General features: G+C 49.5%; 1 protein-coding gene across 2 annotated transcripts; it reads left to right on the top strand.

The window, feature by feature from the left end:
- The first annotated feature begins 1071 nt into the window (after window positions 1-1071).
- On the top strand, window positions 1072-11408 carry CENPS (centromere protein S). 2 transcript variants are annotated; one of them, XM_058719150.1, is made up of 5 exons: window positions 1072-1222; window positions 3844-3967; window positions 4831-4864; window positions 8850-8916; window positions 10980-11408. In XM_058719150.1, the coding sequence occupies exons 1-5, from the start codon at window positions 1172-1174 to the stop codon at window positions 11127-11129; spliced, it is 426 nt and encodes a 141-aa protein (XP_058575133.1). In that variant the 5' UTR covers window positions 1072-1171; the 3' UTR covers window positions 11130-11408. The 2 variants fall into 2 exon arrangements, with proteins under 2 accessions (XP_058575133.1, XP_058575132.1); XM_058719149.1 differs by lacking the exon at window positions 1072-1222 and adding an exon at window positions 1484-1596.
- Window positions 11409-18515: the final 7107 nt, after the last annotated feature.

Genomic DNA, 18515 nt, shown 5'->3' with positions numbered 1-18515 from the left:
GCTGCTTCAGATTCTGTGTCTCCCTCTCTCTCTGACCCTCCCCCGTTCATGCTTTGTCTCTGTATCAAAAATAAATAAACATTAAAAAAAATAATAAAAATAAACATTAAAAAATAAATAAATAAAAATAAAATAAATAAAAATAAATAAATAAAAATAAATGAATCTTAAAAAAAAATAAACACAACCTTAACCCTTACAAAAAGTGTGAGGAGGTCCAAGAAGACGCTTTTCTCCCTGATGATTGCACCAAGACATTAGAAAATATATAACCAAATTAATTTCCTTTAAAAAAAATTAGGGGCCCTGGGGCGACTGGGTGGCTCAGTGGTTAAGTGTCCAACTCTTGATTTTGGTTCAGGTCATGAGCTCACGGTTCAAGCCCTGCACTGGACTCCGCCCTGATAGTGCAGAGACTGCTTGGGATTCTCGCTCTTTCTCTTTGCCTGTCTCTCTCCCTCTCTCTCTCATAAAGAAGTAAATACATACATACATACATACATACATACATACATACATAAAAATTGGGGGCCCTGGGGCACCTGGCTGGCTCAGTCGTGGAGCACGCAACTCTTGACCCTTGCGGCATCCTGAGTGAGAGCCCCATGCTGGGTATAGACATTACTTAAGGAAAAAAAAAACCAATTTTTTTTTTAATCGGGGACACTTGCACTGCTGATGAGTGCCTTAGCCTCGGCTGTGTCACCTACTCACTGCGATGCTGAATGGACAGCAATCCAGCATTCGCCTGCGTCTGACTCGGTGACACTACTGTTGGTGACACAGTTACAGAACGTTGGTGGATTCTGCAAGGTCTACGGAGCTTACGGCCCCACGTAACTCACAGTAAAGAGTGCCGCCCGACAACGCTGTCCCTACACACAAGCGTTCTTTTCAAGGGTTCGCGTGAGCCGCGAGCCAGGCGCAGAGCCGAGCGGAGCCAGGGGACCTGGACCGCCAGGTCCCCCAGCGCCTCGAGGCGGGAGCTCGGACCGCTGCGGACCGTTCCCAGAGCGGCCGCCAGGGGGCGCGCACACACGGCGGCGTGGAACTTCGCGCTTTGTCCCCTCGCGCGGTCCGTCTCCGGGCGCCGCGGCGGGAAATCCGACGGGCTCCTCCCGGCCGCCAGCTCCTACTGCCCTGGCACGCCTGCCTGGGTCGGCCCGGTGAGATGGAGGAGGACGAGGCGGCCGAGGAGCAGCAGCGATTCTCCTACCAACAGGTACAGGAAAGCCGGGTCCCGGCCAGGCTGCGGGAGGACGGCGTCGAGCTGCTGGAGAGGGAAAGGCCCCGAGGCCTGGCGCTTCTCGGGGCGCGTCCCCCGGGGCGAAGGGCGCGCTCGCGCCGCGTGCGCCTGCGCCAGCTGGGCTGCCGCGGGGGGTGCTGGGAGGCGGTATCCTCGGTAACGCGGGTCCGAGTCGCGCGGCAGCCTTCTTGCCTAGGACAGCCGCAGTCTCCCTTTTCAGGGGTGTTGTGAAGATGGGGTGTGAGCATTTGGAGGGGATTCAGGCCAAGCACGTAGCCCGATGCCCGGCACGTGGCCGCCGTGACATGCGCGCTCCGTCCTGCAGACGCGGAGACGGCCTGCGAACCTGGGTGCGACGCGGGCCGCGCGGTCCCGGAGCCCATCTTTCCCGAGTGGGTTCCGGTCCCGCCTCCGCAGCCCGAGGGTCGCTTCGGCGCTGCGCGAGCCCAGCTTTCCTGTTTGCAGAGTAACAAGAGTAACAGTAACCCCCTCCCAGGGGCGGCCCTTCCTCTAATCGGCCCGGGCCGGGAGTTAGTACAATGGGGCAGGGTCGCGGGAACCAACCGTAAAGCCCCAAAGAGATAAAAAGCCAGAACCAGGGCGGTATCCTCAAAGAGGGGGCACTCAAGAGACTCGAAGGAGCTCAGGGCGCGGGAGTTCCCTCCTGCCAGTGTTACACTTCAGCTGTTTTACCCACCGCCTGCCTTTATTTTGAGAAGTGTAAGATTTCAGGAAAAGTTGGCGAGAATAGTCCACTCTGCAGCCGTATGCTCCCCACCTGGATTCACCAGTTGTTAGCACTTGGCTGTGTTTGCTCCTTTGCTCTCTTTTTTTCTGACTCATTTGGGATATAATCACAGATACCTTGACCCTTTCCCTGTAAGTTTTAATACTTTATAGTATGCTCTCCCGACCACAGGGGTATTCTGCATAATCTCAATGATCACACTCAGCAAATTTAATACGGATAAAATCCTATTATGTAATGTTCGGTCCACCTTTATGTTCCCGGTGTTCCAAAGCAGTTTTTTTGTTTTTTGTTTTTTGTGTTTTTTTTCTAGTGGTCTTTTTTTATTTCACCCAGGATCCAGTCAAGGAACATAAAGTGCATTTAGTAATCCTGGCTCTGATCTTCCCTGGACGGGTTGGTTCTCCATCCTCTTTTTCCTGACATTGATGGTTTTGAAGAGTCCATTGATGGCAAAGGTGTAGCAGGAGATAAAGTCTTTGAGAAGGGAGCTGGCCTTTCCATTTTTGTATTCTCAGCCCCGAGTACAGAGGCTGGTTCTCAGTGCCCAGTAAAGAACCAGAGGCTGGTTCTGCGTGCTGACGAGATGAGTAAGGCTGCAGAGCTGGGCTGAGAAATTGGTGAGCAGGTTGAAGATCCCACCATTCATTGAACCAGCTGTTCTTGGCACTAGGTAGGTGGATGGTAGTGAACAAAACAGACAGGGTCGTGCCCTTGAGGAATTTAGGGTCTAGTGGGTTAGCGTGTGCAGCATTGCAGAAGGCAGTTGGCCCCATCCAAGAGGCGTACAGAAGGAGGAGAGACATTAAAAAACTTCCTGGAATGTTCGGAAGGCTTCCTGTCCTGTTCCCCGAACCTCCCCCTGCCCCACGCGTACCTAAAAAAGATGACCTGGGAAGGTCTTTATCCCTCCCCGGGTGATGGTCCCTTTGTCTCCTGCCAAAGGCCTCAACTTCCTAGTCTTGTGACCTCTGAAACTAAGGAAGGTAGTTGCCCTTGCTTATCTGCCTGGCCTCTACCCGGGTCCTCGGTCCTCGACCTGTGTTTCTGCGGTTCCTCCTCATCTTGTCTCAACTGTGAACACTTGCTGGTAGGGTTGATGCTGTCTTGGCTTCAGCTGTCCCCATGTCCAGTTCAGTTCTGTCTCCACCATAGAGGAGCACACCTAGGGGCTCAAGAAGTTTGCTGACATGAGACTGAGATCTTGGCTTAACTTTGTTTTGCTTCTTTGCTCCTCTGCATGGGAAAGATATGTTACTCAGTATCTGAAAGGGTTGCTAAGGAGCAGTGAGGGTCCTGGCGAGGTGGGCTAGCCAGCCAACAAATCAAAGGAGGCTCAGACGTGCCCGCACAGGCCTTTCCCAGCCAGTCCTGAGCGTTTGTCTTTTGTCACACGCAGGCCCGGGGCTGGCAGAGACTGGCCGCAGGGGGATGCCACCGCCTCCTTTTTCGCTTGATTAACCCCTGTCTGGTTTTTCGTTGTTCCTCAAACAGCTGGCATGGGCCTTTACTCAGTAGGAACGTGGTCCCTGTTCGTGGACTACCCGAGTCAAGTCATGCAGATACTTTGCAAGTGCGAGTCCGACTTTTCTCCCCACTGACCTGCCATTGTAATTCCTTATCTTTACTTGACCTAAATCATAACCATTAACTAGGAAGTAATGTTTCTACAAGCCACACTCCAGAGGGCCTCATTAATTTATTAGTACACTTGAAAAGTCACTCAGCCATTATGGAAAGTGCTGAAGGAGGGAAGCGCAGCAGACCCTCTCCTTGGTCTTAACTTTCCAAGATGTGCAAAGCTCTTCTTTGCAACCTTACCCATGAAGTATTTTGATTTTCGCTTCAGAGGCTAAAAGCAGCCGTTCACTACACTGTTGGGTGTCTTTGCGAGGAAGTTGCATCGGACAGAGAGATTCGGTTCAGCAAACAAACCATTGCGGCCATCTCGGAGCTGACTTTCCGGCAGTGCGGTAGGAAGCCATGGCCTTCCTGTAGGTGTATAGGCATCCCAGAAGTTGCTTTTGCCTGGGAGAAACGTGTGGGGGGGTGCCCTGGCTTGTCATCCCAACAGATGGAGAACGTGATCATCAGGCATTATTCGTGAGACAGTTCTTTGCCGTAAAATTCAGATATTTTATGAAAAGAACTTTTTTTTTTTCCCTGTTACCTAACACTGGGTATTAACACCTTTGTTTTATTTTTTAAACTGCCTGGAACATTAGACATTCAATTTTTTACCTCATTGCTTTATAACATTTTTATGTCCACCATGCCATGGTTTATTTGACAGCCGGGCTTATGACATTGGTATCTGCTTGACGTTAGAGAAAATTAATGTCCTCTCAAGCCCTAACTTGTAGCCAAATTTAAGATTAAGGGCCACTTTCATGGAAGGAAGGGTGTAGCCACAATACCCCAATTATGACAAGGAGGCCACAACGAATAAAACTGCTGAAGGCTCCGGAAATGCCTCCTCTCGCCTTTTAAATTTTTTTTTTTTTTCAACGTTTTTTATTTATTTTTGGGACAGAGAGAGACAGAGCATGAACGGGGGAGGGGCAGAGAGAGAGGGAGACACAGAATCGGAAACAGGCTCCAGGCTCCGAGCCATCAGCCCAGAGCCCGACGCGGGGCTCGAACTCACGGACCGCGAGATCGTGACCTGGCTGAAGCTGGACGCTTAACCGACTGCGCCACCCAGGCGCCCCTCCTCTCGCCTTTTAAAGGGCTTGTTGCATTAGTCACTGTGCTAAACGTCCCGAAGTTCCACTTTCCCTCCTTCTGAAATAAGATTGAGATCAGGGTAGCTAAAGCACATCTTTTTCTCTTTCAGAAAATTTCGCCAGAGACCTCGAAATGTTTGCAAGGTGGGTAAAGAGGCCGGTTCTCTGATGCTGTGTGCATTTACACCCCGTTTGTACTCTCCACCTGCTGCTGTGTTTCAGGCGAGCTGTATGCAGTCTGTGTGTGCGTGTGGATTTTCTGGAGGCTCATCTCTAATCATGATTCTGCAAGAATATCACATCCGCTGTGATCACGTCCATTCAGACTTGATTTGGCCTTTTTTTTGTTATGTCTTCCAAGCACTTTTTGTGCAAGAACCAGAGCCGTTCAGGGGCGCCTGGGTGGCGCAGTCGGTTAAGCGTCCGACTTCGGCCGGGTCACGATCTCGCGGTCCGTGAGTTCGAGCCCCGCGTCGGGCTCTGGGCTGACGGCTCGGAGCCTGGAGCCTGCTTCCGATTCTGTGTCTCCCTCTTTCTCTGACCCTCCCCCGTTCATGCTCTGTCTCTCTCTGTCTCAAAAATAAATAAACGTTAAAAAAAAATTAAAAAAAAAAAAAAAAAAAAAAAAAAGAACCAGAGCCGTTCATTTGGCGGCTACAAAGATGTGCAGTGCAGCCCCGGACGGTGAATGTGCAGGGTGTGTGTGCTTTGCAGAACGCTTCCGCGGGACGGTGCGCGGGGGACCACGGCGCCCGACACCCACCCCGTCAGCCTGGCATTCACCGCCTTTGTCACCAGCGAGACATACGCTCCCTGAAAAGCGGGTGATTTGCTCTCAGCTGGTAAGCTTTAGCTTTTACAGGTGATTTACGCTCATCTCTTCAATTAGGACCTCAGGTAATTGAAAACAATTGGCGAGGAATTGCTTTTATGAAGCAGTTTGAATGACTGAGGCCGGAAAGGGCTAGAGCTTTCTAATTTGCTAGCACTTCTGAGTTGGTGCCAGCCTCTTCCGTACCCGGCGCTTTTCACCTTGCTCCCGTTAGCTCTGTGTTAGCTCTGTGTTGCTCGGGTGAATATTTTGAATGAATTAAAGCAGTAGGTTCTTGGAGGGCAGACTCTAAATCTTTCCCATCCCTACGTGTAGGAGTCCCTAAAAACCGCTTAGCATCTTCGGCTTGGCCAACAGGGCTAAGATCATATTATGGAATAGTCATAGCTCATGTGGTTTATTCTTTGTTAATACGGGTGGTGGCCCCTTTCATGGCGCCCATTATCTCCCGTCCCCCGCCCGCAGCCCCCTCGTCTCCTGTGACACCCATTTATCACCTTTCCTTGCCATTTCTTTCCTTTTTTTTTTTTAAATACAACTTCTTTTTATTACAAAGGGTGGCACAAAAATGTAAATAAGTAAGCAAATGAGTATTTAATTTGAACATGAAGATTATCGATAGAGAGTAGGGTTTCTCTGCCTCAGCACCGTTGACAATTTGCACCAGATCATTCTGGGTTGTGGTGGGGACTGTCCTGTGCATAGTAGGGTGTTTATTGGCTCCTCTGACCTCTCTCTGGTAGATGCCCGTAGCGCGGCCCCCCGTTGTGACTTTTCTTGCCATTTCTGTGTTCCCTGTGGGAAAAGACCACGAACGTTTTTAGATGCTTCTATAAAATACTAGACATAAAAACGAAATTGGAAATATTTAGCATTGTAGTACATTGAGCTTTCAGGCACTCTGTGTTTTTATCATTACATCAAGAGGTTGATTTTCGGGGCGCCCGGCTGGCTCCCTGGTGGAGAGGGTGACTCTTGATCTCGGGGTTGTAAGCTCGAAGCCCCATGCTGGTGGCTCTTAATAATAAGCTTAAAAATAAGCTCTTAATAAAAAAATGTCAGGGGAAGGACTCCCTAACTCTAACCATGCTGTTAAAAAAAAAAAAAAAAAAAAAAAGAGGTTGATTTTCTTTTGCTGGGTACTTGGTGAAGGGGGGGAGAGTGTTGTGTTTGTCACTTAGACCGGGAGCTCCCCAGGGAAGGACATCATGTAAGTCGAGGGGTCTGGGTAAAGGCTCTCACGCTGTTCTTGTCTAAGTGAGCGCGGCAGAGACGTACTGACCAGGAGGTGCCTCACCTTCCGCGTCTCTGAGAGTGTCCCACAGCATGCTGCACGCTCCCGCCACCCTCTGAACCCTGAGCCGACGCAAGTGCAGATTTTCTTTGAAGACTCGGCCTTTGTCTTAATTTCACACTGATCTTCATAATGTTTCAGTTTGCCGTCATAAAAAAAAAAAATCCTGTTTTAAAGTTTATCGTGGGATGAAATTGATATTCCCAGAAGGTTAGCTTCGTTTATCCTGTGGCTTTGTATTTTCCCCGTGGCCACTGTCTTCTAGAACTGTGAGCACCACAAAGAGTCAAAGGGTCTGTTTCAGGCCAGCCTAAGTAGTCTAAATAGGCTGGCTGGGAACTTAAGCGGTATTTGTAACATTGTTTCTCTGAGAAAATAGTGCCTACATTTGAAATAGTTTGCCTGTAAACTTTGGCAAGTTATCTCACAATTTAAGTTGTGAGCTTCCTTTATTTAGCTTTGCAATCTCTAGTCACCTCATATTGTCAATGTGTTAAAGATGTAACATCTTGGGGCGCCTGGGTGGCGCAGTCGGTTAAGCATCCGACTTCAGCCAGGTCACGATCTCGCGGTCCGTGAGTTCGAGCCCCGCGTCAGGCTCTGGGCTGATGGCTCGGAGCCTGGAGCCTGTTTCCGATTCTGTGTCTCCCTCTCTCTCTGCCCCTCCCCCGTTCATGCTCTGTCTCTCTCTGTCCAAAAATAAATAAAAAACGTTGAAAAAAAAAAATTAAAAAAAAAAAAAAAAAAAAAAAGATGTAACATCTTGAAGAAGATAGATACTGGACAGTGAATAAATTCTAGGAAGACTTTGGGAATAGTCTTTACAACCTGTGTCGTTAAAAGTGTCCTATGAAACGTCGCTTTGTAATCTTCTCTGGAGTAGTTTTCTGGAGTCAGAGGTTTGATTTAGGAGAGTCTCTGATGTGAAGCGGCCGCCATCGGATATACCTGCCCCCACCCCCCAACCCATTTAGGGAAGTGGTAACTTTCAGGTGGTGCCAGCTAACTGGCAGAGTAGTGGGGGGGGGGGGTCGGCGTCCTGGTGCTTGCGGCCCGCTAACTAGAGGTCGTCTCCTGGAGTGACACCGTCGGCAGAGGCGGCCGTGGTGAGATGACCCTTGATGTTTGCACGTTTAGCAGGATGGGGGGGTTCGGTCAGATACCGAGTAGAATTTCCGTGTGAGTTTATCGTTAGCGGCGCGGGTACCCAGTGAGGACGCTGTGTGTGCTGGCCGCTTCACTGGTTGTTCGGGACACGCGCCTACTTGTTCCTGTGTACACACTTTCTCCTTATTTTTGGAGGAAGTTAGAAATGGCAAGAAGGGGTGTAACCAGAGCAGTAGGTTATTGACTGGAGCTTATCAGACCTATCCGCTTTACCTATTGAAGCCAAGATACGAGGACTGGAATGAGAATTGGAGTCCAAGTTGTGAGCAAGACACAGACTCCAGTTGACAGGATGTTCTTTGTTCTAGCCAGGCTGTTGTGGGGGGGAGCGCGGTACCTCCCTGGTGGGGAGTGGGGTATTAGGGGACATCCGTGTGAGCTTTTTCCTGTGATTTCACCCTTGGAGAAGAGCCTCGGGAACTTGTACCTTTTCTTTGTTCTTCTACTTAGTGTCTATTTAGGCGTAGGCAATCTTCGTGTCGTGAGAGTGTGCCGTTTTCTCTTTCCACTGAAAGTGTGCACATATGTGCTGCTTGCTCTTTCTGTGGTGTTCACTGTGACCGTTGTGCTCAAGCAAGTCCCTGCTCAGGCACCCGGGGCCTCAGGCGGAGGTGGACAGATGGGCTTCTGTTTTCCTTAGTCTCTTTATTTAATTGGTATCTTGGCTAAGTCACTTCACTCGTTTTTATGTCATGGTTGCTTAATGCATTTAATTTAAAAAGATGGGCTACTTAGAGATCCTTGCTGGTTTGGACTCTGACCATGAACTTTTGGGTTTCATCAAAACTTGAAATGATACTAAACATTTTGGTGAATTGTTCCTGCCCTTTCTACAGACACGCAAAAAGAAGCACAATTAACATGGAAGATGTGAAGCTCTTAGCCAGGAGGAGTAATTCACTGGTGAGAGATGGATTTCTTTCCTCACTCCCCTTTCCCATCAGAATACATTATTCCCAATTAATCACTTGCAGCCATGAAGCGATTCCCCAGGGCACCTTGCATTAAAAACGAGAGATGGTTGAACCATTCAGGCCTGCCCGTAATTTATAGTCTCTCTTTCATCATGATGGATCTCGCTAAGCCAATTTGGAATTTTCTAATCAGCACTCTCTGGGTTTCATAATTTGCCTTTTTCGTAACATCTCAAAACTTTGGCCCTGCCTTTCATTTACAGCATGATGTCAGAGACAGACCCCAGGCTAGAGTGTATGGAGACAGTTCCATTACGGTGCCCGCAAGTCTGATGGGCCAGGTATGGAAGGAGTGTCCGCACAGCTGGGACGGGCAGAAAACTGAGCACGGTGTCTGTCTTTTCAAAGAAATCTAGAAGTCATCTCGACCAGGCCCTCATTTTACAGGTGATGCTGTGATCATCCCAGGCCAGTGGCCCAGGGCAGATCCAGGGCATCTGTGAGGTTTTATGACCTAGTTTAATTCCCGCAGTAAAAATACTTTACTGTGAGCTCCACCAGGGCGGGGGTTTTTATCTCTGCTCCATCTGCCGTGCCTAGAATAGAGCCTGGCGCACAGCAGGTGCTCGGCAAGTAGTTGTCGAATGAGTTTGTATAGCAGTTGACAGTTTACAGGGGACTTTTATAGATGTTATTTTACATGTATTATTTAAACCTCACAGCCACCCTCTGAGGGTCTTTAAGAACAGGATTTATTAGCCCGGTTTTACAGGGGAGGCAGCTGGAGTTCAGTAACTTCCCAGAGCTGAAAACAAAGCTCTCTGGTTGATAGCTGAGCCCTAACCTTCTGGCCCAGGATCTAGCGCTGTTTCTACCCGGCTCTCTTTTCCCCCTCTGCTCTTCTAATATTCTCTCTTTAAAGTTTAAGTCAAGGTTAAAGATGATGCGATCCCTAAGGAAAATAGCTAAGGTGACTGGCGGTGCTGTGTGTCAGTGGCAAAGACGCTCCTCTCTGTCCGTAAATTCGGTGCGGGTCAGAGCTGTTCGTGGTCTGTTTCAGTGGGCAGTTTCTACCTTTTGCAAAGGACTGGTCAGTGCCAGTCACCTTAGAATATTAATTGGGACGTTATCTGTTTATTGTACATTTGTTTACCTGCAAATATTATTTTTATTTTGGACTCTTAATGTTTTATTTCATCTGACAGGGTTGCAGCTAAATTTAGGCATTTGACGAAATGCTCCCAGAGGGCAGGGACCCCGTGTTCTTTCTGTACCTTCTGCCCCTGGTGCATATTATCTGGTGCATAGTAGCACTCAGTAATGTTAGTTGGCTACATTTAGGGGGGGTGTTGGCTGTACTGGAGTTGGTGTAGAGTATATTTAGGACTGGCGTGCCTTCTGCAAGTTCCACTTTTTTTTTTTTAATGTTTATTTATTTTGGGGTGGGGAGGGGCAGAAGGGGGGAGAGAGAGAGAGAGAGAGAGAGAATCCGAAGCAGGCTCTGGGCTGAGTGGAGGGGCTCAATCCCACAACCGTGAGATCATGACCTGAGCCGAAATCAAGAGTTGGACGCTCAACTGACCGAGCTACTCAGGCGCCCCAAGTTCCACATTTTAACTCTTCTGATTATTCAAGGAGCTCCTTCCTACCTGTTTGGTAGGAGTATGGGCAGCAATCGGTTGATTTTTGTAGTTGATTACTTCTTCCAGAAAAAATGGAAGGAATGTAACCTAAGCTTGTTTCACTCTAGGAATGTAACCCAGGCTTTCACTCTAAGGAATGTAACCCGGGCTTTTCCACCCAGATTCTTAGGGTGGGAGTGGTTGGGAGGGATGTAGATTCCCACTGCCTCCCCCAGACTTATAAAATGGCACAACCAGATAATGTATTTCTTCCTCCCTCCCCCCTTCCTCCTTCCTTCCTCCTCCTTCCTCCCTCCTCCTTCCTCCCTTCCCCTTCCTCCCTTCCCCTTCCTCCCTTCCCCTTCCTCCCTTCCCCTTCCTTCCTTCCTTCCTTCCTTCCTTCCTTCCTTCCTTCCTTCCTTCCTTCCAGCTAAAATACATCACAGAGAAAAGCGAAGAGCTTGCACAGTTTAACTCAGAGCAAAGAGCAAAAAAGAGGAAGAAATTAGAGGAAGAAAACCAAGAACCAGTGGAGCCAGCAGAGGCTGCAGCGGCAGAACAGGACAATCCGAGCCTGTAGCCGTCGCTGGCAAAGGCAGCCTTCAGCAGGGAGGTTGCCAAGAGCTTGCGTTGCCACAAAGGGGTTTTCCAAGGGGTCAGTAGAGATTAAAATAAAAAGGCTAAGAGGCTTGCTGGGCTGCTTTCTCAGAGTCATTGGCTGCCAAAGCTGGTGTCAAAGAGACCGGAAACTCTCCAGCACAATTCTCCCGTCTCTCACCCTCCACTAACACGGGAGGCTTTGAGTGGCCAAGATTGGAAGCTGTATCTATTGCTAATAAAATTGTGTCAGCAGCTTAAATGTAGTCAACTTTTTCAAGCAAAAATGTTATTCTTTGTCATTTTTCAGGCTGACAGTCCCTGAAAGATGAATACAGCTCTATTTATTTAGTCCTTTTGACCACCAATATAGCTTTTAAACCTGGGTCACTTGTGACCACAAGGTAAATGTGATATTTGGAAATTGTCTGCGTTACTTTTTACAGATGATTTTCTCCAGAACACACTTGATGCAGCTTTTCTCTGGGTTATTTTGTAATTGAACTGTGGTTCTGTGGGCCGGAAGTTTTGCTGGAGAGGAAAACCTGGGCTCTTCCCAAACACTTCCGTGTGTCGTGCTCTGGGTCAGTCTGTGAGGGCTGGTCCTCCCAGGGGCCCAGTTCTGCTGTCTTCTCTCCGGGGTGTCTGGGAGGCCCAGGGTGCGCATTTCCCCCCATGGGGCAAGAGGGGGAAGAGGAGGGGCAGCGTTTGCAGAGGCCGTTCTGTGCGCCAGGCTGCCCTGGAGGCTTCCCATAGGACGTCACCGCATTTTCACAGCCTTACCAGTGTGGATCTCATTATCCCCATTTTACTGACATGCAGACCGAGGCTCGAAGAGGTCAGCCAGCTGCCCTGCTCTACGGATCAGAGGCAGCGTTCACACTGGGGGTGCTGACTAGAGAGGGGGCAAGAGAGATCAGGACACACGTTCTGGATAGAATTTATACCACCCGTACTAAATATGAGCAAAAGACACCCCAAAGTTTGGCTCTCAAGGGGCGGTGGCGGGCTGTGGTCACAGCAAAGCACTGAAATCAAGCTTCTCGGCATCAGGCTCTGCAAAGGACGAATTATTTCATTTCTGGAAACGACTGTGTGTCACGTCGGAGAAAAGGGAATCCTAAAGCGTTCCATCCTTAGGTCGCATTCCCTCCCGGATCCGTATGTGAGCAGCTTCATTTCCGGAGAAGCTCTCTGGAACTGTGCGTCAGGAGAGGTCAGACACCGGATGCCATGGACTTTCCAGAAGTCCACAGACTTGGATTTGCATCCTGGGTTTGCAACTCTAGTGGCCGTGTGACATTCTGTGGCTTTGTGTTCAAGTGCAGTAGGGTCCCCTGTACCTTGCAGCGAGGTTGTACGTGACAGGAAGAGGAAGGGGGCAGCACTGTTACTATGGGTCTCGTGTTTATGGATTTCTGTAGCTCTCGAAACCCGGGACGCTCACGATTGGAAGTGGTGAACTCTGTGCTCCACGGGCGTCCTGTCTCTGGTTACAGGCTTGGAGAGGGCACCTGGGGGCTGGCATGGGTGTTTTGATGGGAAATTTTCTAGCCAGATTGTAAAATTGACTTGATGTTCACGTAATCTTTTGGTTTATTTCGCATCTTTAACGTGTGACCTGCTTATACTGCAGGTGAGTACATTTTTCAGGGCTCGCAACACAGGAGTCGACAGACTTTGTAAAGAAGAGCTGACTCCATTTCCTGTGTTCTCTTGAGCTGTCTCTTCTCCACTGCATGTTAGATGGGGTCTTGTTGACTCTGGAATGTCCAAAGTGATGTCAGTCATCCTGTGTGAGTCCGTCTTTGGGGACACGTGGCGGAAAGGAGTTGCAGAGGGCCCTGTTTTTGTGGGCTGGCTTCCTCAAGTGTCCTGGAACCTCATCTGAACTTTAACCTATGAGCCATTTACCAGATGATGAACCGTGTAAAGACGCTCGTGTCTTTGGAAGGAACGCGTCCTGGAAACACGGGCAACTTAACATTTATAGTATCTGTTGTCTTCCTTGTTAACACCAGTTCCTCGAGCTCGAAATGAAAGGTCTTGTGTTGATTTGTTATTACTGAAATTAACTGGAGCCAGCGAACTTGGAAAGCATCCCTTTCTGCACACAGCAGCCCCTGGAATGCGCCAAGGGTCGGCACTGGCTGGTACACAGCTGAGACCTTAAAGCCTGGATGTCCCAGGAGGGTTAAATCGGGACACACTTCTTTCCCTTTACTGAATTGTGGAATTTATAAAGAGGCGCTAGGGGTCATTTAGTCCAATCTCCTCACCAACAAGGAACTACACAGGAACTCCAGAGACAGTCCTTCTGGTTATGGGACACTCACTATCACAAGGTTCTTCTGTGTACAGAGAAAAGTGTTTTCTAACTTCTTTAATATTTTTTTTAACGTTTTTATCCATTTTTGAGAGACAGAGACAGAGTGTGAGCGGGGATGGGGCAGAGAGAGAGAGGGCGACAGAATCCAAAGCAGGCTCCAGGCTCTGAGCTGTCAGCACAGAGCTCGACCTGGGGCTTGAACTCCTGAACTGAGATCGTGACCTGAGCCAAAGATGGATGCTAAACCGACTGAGCCACCCAGGTGCCCCTATTCTAACTTCTATCTGGGTCCTGTTCTGCCGTTTAGAATGAGCTGTCTTTGTTTTTCAAGTTTTTCAAAATAATTCAGTACTGAGTTCCTTTTTTTTTTTTTTTTAACTTTTCTTACTTGTTTGTTTATGTTTAAGTAGGCTCCATGCCCAACGTGGGGCTTGAACTCAGGACCCTGAGATCAAGAGTCCCATGCTTTACTGACTGAGCCAGCCAGGAGCCCCAGTCCTGAGTTCCTTTTACTCAAAGTTCCCATTCTACATCTTTTCCGAAACACATACTTGCAGAAGACCTTAGATTATCAGCTCCCTGCGGACAGGCTTTGGGCTGGAGAAGGGTGATCACACAGTAGGCACCCTGAGATACTTGGACTCTGGAGTGGAAGGCGTGCCAGTGGAGTAGGACAGGAGATCTCAATAGCAGTTCTGAACACCAGCGTCCGCTGTGCCTTCCTCTTGTGCTTGGTGGGTTATTTGCTCACCACGACGCTGTGATGCGGGCGGTAGGCGCTATTTTTCATCCCCATGTCACAGATGAGGAAACTGGGGCCACAGGGGGGCTAATTGAAGAGCAAAGCCAGGATTTTAGTCTTCAGCTGTCACCTTGAAGACACGCTGCCACCTCCTTGGAAACAGCCAGTACTGAGATGACACATGGCCTCCCTCCAGCTGCCCCACGCGGCCCTGCCTGGTGCACTTGCTGTTGCCCCGAATGTGCTTTCGTTTGTCGGCTGTGTGTCCTGCCACCCGGCTGGGCTCTAACAACGCTGCTGGGGTGGGTGTGGGCTGGGTCCTTTGTCGTTCTGCATACATGCTAGGTGCTCGGAGTGTTTCATGAGTCCATCGAGTAAAGGCTGCAAAATAGGGGCGCCTGGGTGGCTCCGTCTGTTGAGTGCCTGACTTCGGCTCGGGTCATGATCTCGCGGTCTGTGAGTTCGAGCCCTGCACTGGGTTCTCTGCTGTCAGTGCAGAACCTGCTCGGGATTCTTTCTCTCTCCCTGTCTCTCTGCCTCTCCCCTGCTCGTGCTTTTTCTCTCTCTCTCTCTCTCTCTCTCTCTTTCTCTCTCTCAAAACTGAATAAACATTAAAAAAAAAATCTGCAAAATATACTCGGTATAAGAAATTGGCTAAGCTGCTGTGAATTTCTCATCTCTAAGACTCAATTTTTTAATCCATTTGTGGGAATTAGGCAAAGAAATTAGTATGGAAAAAATATGAGCCAGGACTTCTCAGGTCATGGCGGTTTTACCCAGACCCTTTCAAATCCTGTGATGAAATGGAACTTCACATGGAGACTTCCCCCGTGAGGGGGTGGGAACCAGGACTGTGGACACAGAAAACCTCAGTGCTCCTAGTGGAGAGAGCAGTGGAGTGCGTGCTCCCACTGCATTACTTCTACTCGGGACCTTGCCATGGCTGCTGGCCGCGTTTAGCAGCTTTGCGGCCCGGGTCTCAGTTTACCGGTCGTCTCCGGTGGGTAAAGAGGGTCTGTGCCTTTCTTTGCTCGTGTGAGTCTGAAACTGGGACCAGTGAAGGGAGGCGGTTGGTGGGGGTGGGGGGGGGAAGTGGGGCACGGAGGAGGATTCCCCGCGGTGGTGCAGTCGAAGGAAAGCAGGTCAAGCGCAGTAAGAAGTGCGTTTTACACCCGACACACCTGCCAAGTAGCTCTGGCTCCACGTGGTGCCCGGATTTCTATGTCCTTCAGAGAAAAGTGCGAGTTTGTGACCACGAGGCGGTGGGGGGGGGGGCGGGGGGGGGCGCCAGCGGTCTGAGCCCCAGCGGGCCTGGGCCGCGCCCCTGCAGCATCCCCCCAGGGCGCTGGGCGGGATCTTGGCCCCTCCAGGAACCTGTTGCATCAGAATCTGCACTTTGGGGAAGGGAAGCAAAAATGAGATGAAAACAGAGAGGGAGGCAAACCATAAGAGACTCTTAAATACAGAGAACGAACTGAGGGTTGCTGGAGGGGAGGTGGGTGGGGGTACGGGCATTAAGGAGGGCACTTGCTGGGATGAGCACTGGGTGTCGTAGGTAAGTGACGAATCACTGAATTCTACTCCTGAAACCATTACCACATTATATGTTAACTAACTTAGATTTAAATTTTAAAAAATTCTAAAAAAAAAAAAAAGAATCTGCGCTTTTGTGTCTGTCACCAGGCAATTCAGGTGCGGGGCAGTTTGAGGAGTCCTCGGCAGGAGGACCCGTCTCTGGCCTGCGGGGCTGGGGGCCTCCTTGCCTGCCATCTGAGCGCCTCCCTGCGCCCTCCGCACCCCCTTGTCTCTTCAGCCTGGAGCAGATTCCGACCCGCCTTACATGGACTGAATTTCAGATTTAAAGCTCCTCACCCACGGCCAATTTTGTTACATTTCTTTATTTTTGAGAGGCAGAGAGAGACAGAGCATGAGCCGGGGAGGGGCAGAGAGAAAGAGAGAGAGGGAGACACAGAATCCGAAGCAGGCTCTAGGCTCTGAGCTGTCAGCCCAGAGCACGGCCAATTTTACATAGTGTTGAATCACTTGGCTTTGTTCTCATGGTCTCCTGCTTGCTTTCGGCAGGATTCTGGGGAAGTAGAGCTTCTTTGGAAGCGAGTGCACGTGTCCTCCAAAGTAAGCGAGTCTACTCGGAACCTGGAAGAGGTTAACTTTGATCCCAAGGCCCTTTTGTGAGCTCTGATGGCTTAGGCCTGTGCGTCACTGCCTGGGTGTGGGGGAAGGGGGGGGGGCCTGGTGCAGGCTTTTGACAGGTAGGTACACAAAAGAACAGCTGCAGGTTGAGCTTGAAATAGCCCCCTCTCCGCTCCCCCAAAGAAGAGACCCAAGTGCACAAAACACTGATTTCGGGCCTGCCGAGGATGCGCAGCCACAGAGCTGGAGAGGAGTGCCAGTCAGGCTGCAGGATGCCACCGCCCCTCTGCCTGCTCCTGCTGTTCCTCCTGGGGGGGTGGGGGGGGGGAGGCACCGCCACCTCCGTCCTGCCCCCGGAGGGTCGCCTCGCCCGACACGACAGGACATGACAGCAGGGTGAGTGGTCTCCGAGCAGGCCGCGCGCTAGCCGGCCTTCTGGCCGTTTCCTTGGCATCTTCGCCCGTGCCTGTGGACCCCCAGCACGGCCGAGTGTACTCCTCGGCTGAGTGTGCACGGGACAGACGGCAGGACTGCCCTTTGTGACGTGACGTCCCGGCACCGGGATGAAAGCTCTCCAACTCCAGGGGAACCTCTCCATGCCGGCGATCTCTGTCCACCAAACTTTGGAACGTTAAGTGAGTGTCCCAGTCTATTACAGCGCAATCCTGGAGCCGTCGCTGCCCGCATTAGTCACACTAGCTTCTGGAATCTTAATTTATATATGCACGGGACTCTTCTTCCTGGATCCGATTAATTGACATCGTTACGTTTTCCGCTGTGAGAATTTATAACTTTGTGAGGTGATTTTTCTTTTTTTTTTCCATTTTGAAAAAGTTCCAAGAAAGAGTACATAAAGTTGGCCATTAAAAATGGATTTTTCTCTAAAATTGCCGGATGAGTTTCGGACAAGTCATTTATCATCGGGTTATTCCTAGAAGCTTCCTAAAGAATCTCAAAGAGCAGAATGTCTCCATCTGCTCTGTCTCCATCAATGTCTCCATCTGACATGTCTCAGTAATTTGTGGACATCCAGGAGTCAGACCAGTGACTGGTCGGCAGGGAAAATGAGAGATCTCCCCAACTCTTCTAATGAAGATTAGAAGATTAGGGGCAAAACAAGCCATTTTCCCCCCCCAGACTGAAAATACTTAACTTTTCCTTCTCTAATGAGGACAATTTTGTGAGGGTGTTCTCTTAATTTTTTATCCTTTAAACGGAAAGGTGATTTATTCTTCTGAAGCATCTTTTTTTTTTGTTTTATTTTTTGTTCTTTTTTTTTAAAGGAAGCAATTATGTATCTTTTACTGCTGGCTGAGCCAGATGGTTGATTTTTCTTTCCTTTGGCCTCTGCTTCTTTTTAACGTTTATTTATTTTTGAGATAGGGAGAGACAGAGCATGAACGGGGGGAGGGTCAGAGAGAGAGGGAGACACAGAATGTGAAACAGGCTCCAGGCTCCGAGCAGTCAGCACAGAGCCCGACGCGGGGCTCGAACTCCTGGACCGCGAGATCGTGACCTGAGCCGAAGTCGGACGCTTAACTGACTGAGCCACCCAGGCGCCCCTCTCTGCTTCTTTTTAAAAACATTTGCAGGAAGCAATAGAAATGAAGGAAAAAAAGCAGCCTCTTGACTTTCCTGGCCTGGGGTCATCCAGGCTGGTGCCTTACGGGGGACACAGGGACACAGGACGGGAAGCCAGAGAGGCAGCCAAAAGGCAGGAAGTCCCGCCCCCTCAACAGTCCCTGCAGGAGAAGACACCTTGCAAGGATTTCTTCCGGAAGACCTTCTTCTCCTGCAAATAAAACTCCACCCCTGATCACTCATGCAAAGGAATTATAACGATGGATCTGAATAAAATGTATTAACAGTTGTGGTCTTCCCATTCCCATGTAATTCAGAAGTTTACGTACTTTATTTTTAAAAGCTTTTATTTTTCAGTAATTTCTACACCCCACATGGGGCCCGAACTCATGACCCCGAGATCAAGAATTGCATGCTCGACTGACTGAGTGAGCCATCCAGGTGCCTGAAAAGTCTTTTTTATTTAAACTCTAATAAAGTCCAATACTGAGTGTCTTAAGTAATTTGGAACCCAAAGTAAACATTATAGGATGTTTAAAACTGTAATTGACATACAACATTGTATT

This window comes from Neofelis nebulosa, chromosome 2, assembly GCF_028018385.1.
Source record: "Neofelis nebulosa isolate mNeoNeb1 chromosome 2, mNeoNeb1.pri, whole genome shotgun sequence".
NCBI classification, from domain to species: Eukaryota; Metazoa; Chordata; class Mammalia; order Carnivora; family Felidae; genus Neofelis; species Neofelis nebulosa.
This window is presented reverse-complemented; position numbering and strand designations above follow the sequence as displayed.